This window comes from Drosophila suzukii, chromosome 2L, assembly GCF_043229965.1.
Source record: "Drosophila suzukii chromosome 2L, CBGP_Dsuzu_IsoJpt1.0, whole genome shotgun sequence".
Lineage (NCBI taxonomy): Eukaryota > Metazoa > Arthropoda > Insecta > Diptera > Drosophilidae > Drosophila > Drosophila suzukii.
The window spans coordinates 7,487,874-7,494,096 of record NC_092080.1 but is presented as its reverse complement, the minus strand read 5'-3'; the positions used below and the strand labels follow the sequence as shown (position 1 = coordinate 7,494,096).

At 47.2% G+C, this 6,223-nt stretch overlaps 2 protein-coding genes across 2 annotated transcripts; both read right to left on the bottom strand.

Annotated features, from left to right (window-relative positions):
- Positions 1-988: 988 nt before the first annotated feature.
- Vps53 (vacuolar protein sorting 53) lies at positions 989-4,171 on the bottom strand. Its single transcript, XM_017090027.4, has 4 exons — positions 3,983-4,171; positions 3,425-3,931; positions 2,194-3,368; positions 989-2,125 (listed from the first exon to the last, which is right to left on the bottom strand). Exons 1-4 carry the CDS (start codon positions 4,076-4,078, stop codon positions 1,225-1,227), a joined length of 2,679 nt encoding a protein of 892 aa, XP_016945516.3. The 5' UTR covers positions 4,079-4,171; the 3' UTR covers positions 989-1,224.
- Positions 4,172-4,263: 92 nt separating this feature from the next.
- Psf2 (DNA replication complex GINS protein PSF2-like protein) lies at positions 4,264-5,652 on the bottom strand. Its single transcript, XM_017071146.4, has 2 exons — positions 4,863-5,652; positions 4,264-4,804 (listed from the first exon to the last, which is right to left on the bottom strand). Exons 1-2 carry the CDS (start codon positions 5,105-5,107, stop codon positions 4,438-4,440), a joined length of 612 nt encoding a protein of 203 aa, XP_016926635.1. The 5' UTR covers positions 5,108-5,652; the 3' UTR covers positions 4,264-4,437.
- Positions 5,653-6,223: the final 571 nt, after the last annotated feature.

Sequence of the window (6,223 nt, the reverse complement as noted above, 5' to 3'; positions counted from 1 at the left end):
TGTTTTTAATATTATATTATTGATATCAAGATTTCGTCTTGATGCATTTCTATGATCCTTGACCAGAATGGGTCAGGACATGCCGCCTAAGAACTGATGCATATGGAAAGGACTTCAAGCAATGGGAACACGGATGCTGTAGCTTTTCCGCGTGATTTCGAATATGTGAACGCAGAAGGTACTTACGCAGAAAAGTCTTTGGGCAGTGATCACATTTGAACGGTTTTTCTCGATCGTGAATCAAGATGTGCCGCCGTAAAGCTGATGCATATGGAAAGGACTTTGTGCAAAGGAAGCACTTGATAGCTCTTTCCTTAGCGTGAGTTCGATTGTGAGCTTGATAGTGGGTTCCCCGCAAGAAAGACTTGGGACAATATAGGCACTTATAAGGTAGTCCTCCCGTTTGAGAGTGGATGTGCAATTGAAGAGCAGATTCCTTTCTGAATTTCTGCGGGCAGTGAGGACACTTATACGGCTTATTACTCTCTTCTTCACAAATATCCTCCTCCTGTTCCACGTAATCGTCTTGGTACTGAATGTTCGTATCCTCAACACTTAACGAGTCTTTATTATCGAGTAATTCGTCTTCAATTCGTTCGTTCTTCGTTTCCTCGTCACTATTTGATTTCTCACAGTGACAGTTTGTAATTTTGTAGACTGCTTCTTGTAACTGATATTCCTCAGTGATCTCTTGCTTTATTTCACAGTCTGATACTTCTTTTTCTGAAATATCCTCCTCGGCGACCTCATTCTTTGGCATATAACTGGTGGAGTTCCATGCTGCTAAAATGGAATAAGTTATAGAAAGTAATCAAACAATAAAGACGTTCTCACCTGTGTTTTGTTTGTTTACAATTGCCAAGACACTCGATTAAGCAAGTGCACTAGCCACCTTGTGACCTATTGCTATCGAAATATTATCGATTTTTGTATTGATACTTTTTGCCGCGAATATTAAAAATGTTTAATCAATGCAAGTCCAATCCAGTTATTCGTTTTCGTTAAACACAGGGGCTAATATTTAATTAATATGTTTTAAATACGTGGATGGATTGCAAATAATACAAAACTACAGAACTAAATGTGTCATTTGTCACTACAAACCTAATTACACCGTTTAAACCGAATAGGCTCAATAAATTAAGCAAATAAGCATTAACCAATATTGTCAAACTAAAACGAGCTCAATGGAATGATTTTTCAGCACAGATAGATATATATCGCTTAGGGGAAGCGCTTCTTCAGTAGGCTCTCCAGTTTCCGGATGCCCGTCTGCGAGCTGCCATCGGCGTTCTTGTCGGCGCTTCCGGTGAAGCTGCCCACGCTAAAGATAAAGGCACGCTTGGGTGTGGAAGAAGACGCCGTTGTCGCCGTGGTCGTACTGGAATCAGTTGCTCCTGTCGAGGGTTCGGCATCGTCAGTGGTTCCAGCGGTTGGGGCTGCAGGTTCTGTGCCTTGGGTGTCTTCGTCTCCAACAGTTGCCTCTATTAATCCACTTACTGCCGCTGCCGACGCCGTGTGCTTAAAAAGATCAATAAGTTGCAGCTGATCTACCCGCTTGACGGCCTTCATGTCCAGAATCTTTTGGTACTCCGCAATGGTAATGTCGGGCAGCAGTTTAAGTACTTGCTGGGTAAAGTGCGCTGGTGGTTGGACTGGCGTCATTACCACCTTGATGATCATCTCGGCCCGTGTCATGTCCTTGACCACTACTTTAGTGTAGCTGGTGGGAGCCTTGCGGTTTACACTCGATCCCACCGAAGGTAGTTCCAGAAGAGCCGTCTTCAGTGAATGGGTGTCCAGCAGGAGCTGCTCGCAGCCCAGCACATTATTGGATCCATCCGAAAGGGTAAGCTTGCAGCGGTACAGCACGTTGATGAACTTCGGTATAAAAGCGGCCACGAAGCGGTGACAGAACTGCGTGAAGTACTTTCGCGAACTGGCCAGTGTGTCCCTAATGGTGGGCACTGTCTGCTTGAAGTTGCCGCAGAGGCTGCTGATAAAGGCGCTCTGGTCGCCCACATTGTTGATGTGCTGCCACTGCACCTTGGCCATCGCCTGAAGCGAAGCTTCGCAGCCAGCCTCCAGATCTTGGACCAGAAGCTGTATACAGTTGGATATAATGCTGTAAGGGTAAAAGAATGTAATGTTATGAAGCATAGACTCCATTATAATGAACATTGTTTAACTCACCGGTGAAAGACGTCCTTCTCCTCGCTCATATCAATCTTGCTTACATAGGCAGAAGTCACTTTTTCCTTCAGTTTATCCTCCAGTTGTTGGACAGTCTCCAGACAGTACTCACCGGTGGTCAGAACGCAGCAGATGCGCACGAGGTCATCCCTTGAAAATCGCTGCGTGTCTCCCTCCTTGAGAAAGTTGTGGAACACCTGGCCAGCGGCAGTAGACAAATTCTGCATGTCGCGCGTCAACAAGGAGACGCTCTTTCCGATGGAGCTCCCCGTAGTGGCTGGGACCAGCTTTGGTGTACTGCCCTCGAGCACTTTGGAGGCGTACTCCCGTAGATATTTCTTGAACACCAGGGCGAGGTCATACATGGGCTGCTCGTTGCTCAGTTGGTTGCACTGCACCATGCACTTCTTGTAAAAGACGAAAAGATCCCCGGAGCTGGGGTACACGGTCGTCTTAGCCTCGGCAAACTTGTACGGTTCCCGAGACATCTCTACGAATTTCTCCATCAGCTCCGAGAGATTCCGGTCGATGCTGCGTATGTAGATGTCTAAGTGCGGCTTGAAGCATTGCCCGATTTGATCGTGGAAGACGGTCGCGCCCACAAGTGCGTCCGTGGACGATGGCTCAGTGAGCACCCTTGCTTGCTCCGTCGGCTTGGCTCCCAGTGTGACACCCGTGAAGCGTTTCGAGAGGAGCTGTTCGAATGCCTGCGTCTTGTTGATGGCGAACAAAAGTAGTCTAACATCGATCTCGTTGGTGCGCTTGGACATAATCTGTGCCAGCTGCTCACGTGTCTGCCGGCAAAACTCCACTGTAATGCGCTCGGAGACTTCCCAGTCCAGCGGAAAAACCGGGCCATACTTGTCCTCGAAGTCCAGCAGATGCCGCTTAAGCCAGGCATACCGCTTGTCGATCTTGTCCAGCCAGGCAATATCCTGATTCTCGTGGAACAGATGCGTGTACTCCTCCAGCTGTTGGGCAATAAACCACTTGAGCAGCTCCTTCTTCACTTTGGGATCCAGCACGGACATCACCTTGCAGGCATCGGCCAGTTGATTAAGCCCCAAACGGTGTTGGTTTTGTGCCGAAGGCTTAGCGGCAAACGCCTCCTTGAAATCCTCGGTGATTTGCTGCGCCAGTGTTACCTGGATTTTGTCCACGCTCTGCGAGAGATTCTGAAATTAAATGCAGTTATTTTAGGAATAGATTTTGGTTTACAATCTGAACTCACCTTGATTTCCTCAATGTCGGAGAACTGCTGAAAGTGCTGGTTAACCTCGGTGATGGCCTGTAGGGGATTGAGGATTTCGCCATAGGATCGCCGCTCGATCAGCTTGTTCAGGCTTTCGATTCCGCCCACCAGCATGTGCAGGTGATTCAAGGTGGTGATTGCAGCGGTGAGATTGCGCTTGGCGCAGTCTAGCTGCTTGATATCCCGGGTTATCTCCTTGACCATCTCCTCGGTGCGCTCCGCCCGGGTCTTCACGTCGATGATGTGGCTAAAGAGGGAGCTGATAACCTTCTGGGCCTCGCAGAGTGCCAGCTGGCCATCTTGGCCAGTGTTCGTCTGACCACGAACCACGGATCGGATGTTGTCATCAATCAGCGACACCTCGCACTGCATCTTCTGAATGGTCTCGTCGATCCCCGCCAGCGACTGCTCGTTGGGGAACAGCTGGTTGATGTAGTCCACGGTGTTGAAGTCCGGCGCATCCATGGGATCCTCCGTTTTGAGGACCTTTTAAGGGGATTTTTATTGAGTTGTTTTACATATGTTGCACTGACTCACCTTGTCGATGACCTGCTTCACTTCCTTGGTGAAGTGAATCTTGTTATTGGCCACCATACGCTCCTCCGCCTCTACACCAACCGCAGCCTCGCTCATCGCTAATAATTCGTATTAATTTATTTTATTATAAAAAGTTGTTATTTTTCTTTCGTGGAACAACCAGGGATGGAGTGCAATTAACTGATAGCAGAAACTGTTATTGTGCTGCTAAGCGCAGTCCTGTTAGATAACTGCATATCGATAATGAAAGTTATTGAAATTCAAATTGCCTTATCAAAATATAATATTTCTTATAATTCTCTTTAATCTTAGTTTAATAGTTTGAGCTTTTCTGTAAGCTTTGATACATAATTTAAGAAGTTGAAAATGGTTTTATTTCTGCGAGGAAACAAAAGCCACCAATAATTTGCTTAGCACTATCTCTATTTACTCGAACCAGCTCTACAATGACACAATCACTGGGAAAACAGAGAGTTGCTATTGGGTCCCGAACTGGATCCCGCCATAGAGGCACTCAGCATGGAGGTGTCCCTCTGGGAGGCGGTGGCCGTGCGCTGGTATCGAGCAATGTGGTCCAGGGAATAGGGTAGGATGGGCCGCACACTGTGGATCTCCAGCAGAGTCAGGTTGTCCAGCTTCGCGTAGGTGCCTTCTCCCTTGATAAAGGCATCGATTGAGGTGCGCAGCTTGGACTCGCGTATGTCGAAGATGTCCTTAATCACAGTGCGCAGCTCCTCGCAACGCGGGACGTCATCTGGCGCCGTGCTCATGACCAACTGGGCCACGACCATGTAATGCTCGCAAGGCATCTTGGTGAAGAATCTACAGGTGACAGGAAGTTAAAATGTGCTCACGCAGGGCAATTCCTAAGCATACATACTTGGATCGCTTCTCTTCCTCCTTGATTTCCTCCAATATATCCATATCCATCCATTCTGGCGGCACAATTCGGCACTTTTGTTGCTTGCGCAGATGCGTGGCCATCCACAGCGGCACAAAGACGGGAAAACCCGCCCGGAAGGGACCCACAGATCCATAAATAAGATGCAGGGGTTCGTTGGAAAAGTTCGGTATAATGCTGATCATGCACTTTTCGCCAATAAACTCAATAATAGAAGGATCCATAATGGCTGTAAACAAATAGTAAACAAATGCGGGAATATACGGTCACACTATGGGATAGAGCTGACACCGGCCTACTATCGATCTTTAGCTATCACCAATTAGCTATTTGAGCTGTCTGGCAGCCTGGCCGCCTTATCGACCGTTAAAACGGGTTTGTTTTCTAAACAAATTGCTTGCATCACGAAACATTTTCTCCTGCGTCAGTTTAATCACGTCAAACTATAGACGTCTGCGGCTTAATAGCCACATCCCGCAACTATAAATATTCCAACCGTAATAGAGCGACCTTCGGCCGGGTTATCTCACAATCACCAGATCGGATCGCATCGCATTGCTGCACCGGTGCAACTTATGGATCAGCGGAGCTGACTAATTTGTGCTCCCGATGCGAAAATGTTATTGCAGATTCCGGCTAAAGCAACGACAACTATCAAGAATCACGTAAAACGCCAGACGGGCATCGTGATAAGCCCATGAATGCCAAACATGATCAAGCGTTCAAGTTCAGCCAAGTTTTCCATTTTATAATATATATATTAGCTGGCCAGGCGTAATCCCTTGCACCACTCCGATGTAAATCCGATACTAAAATGCACTAGATAGCGTTTGCAACTCTCCTATCAGTCTTATACTTATCTTTCCTGGCTCTAAGTAAATACCGGCTCTAAATAAAACTATTCGCCCGGTAATGAACCCCTGGGATATAGATATGGATACAACGGTCACCACAAGGTTAGATTTGCAGAAAACTGTCTAGTTTGCAGACAACTTCGATAGAGAACCGAAAATAGAAATCATCTGTGTACAATTCGGATGTTCTTTATAAGGCAGAACCCGGAGCGTAAACAACAGCATCGATTTGTTGACTTATCGCTTTGAGAGACAACATCGTTGAGGTGGGGTGGGGATGAGGATGGGTATGGTTGGTGTTTGGGGGGAGGAGGCTCTGGCCGCCGTTGCCGTGAAATGTTCCCGAGCTGATAATATACCAGGCGCGGCCAGTTAATTCTAGAAAACTAGCTGCGATGTGTAAACTGTGGCTCCCAAAGATCAAATCAGATCAGATCACCATGGCCACCCCAACCCCTTTCCAAGGATGACAATGTCCAGTTGGTC

Coding starts and splice junctions, on each gene's coding strand:
- Vps53 (XM_017090027.4), bottom strand. CDS start 4,078: ATGAGCGAGGCTGCGGTTGGTGTAGAGGCGGAGGAGCGTATGGTGGCC. Junction 3,369..3,424: donor CCGACATTGAGGAAATCAAG/GTGAGTTCAGAT, acceptor ATTTAATTTCAG/AATCTCTCGCAGAGCGTGGA. Junction 2,126..2,193: donor GAGAAGGACGTCTTTCACCG/GTGAGTTAAACA, acceptor TTACCCTTACAG/CATTATATCCAACTGTATAC.
- Psf2 (XM_017071146.4), bottom strand. CDS start 5,107: ATGGATCCTTCTATTATTGAGTTTATTGGCGAAAAGTGCATGATCAGC. Junction 4,805..4,862: donor GAGGAAGAGAAGCGATCCAA/GTATGTATGCTT, acceptor TGTCACCTGTAG/ATTCTTCACCAAGATGCCTT.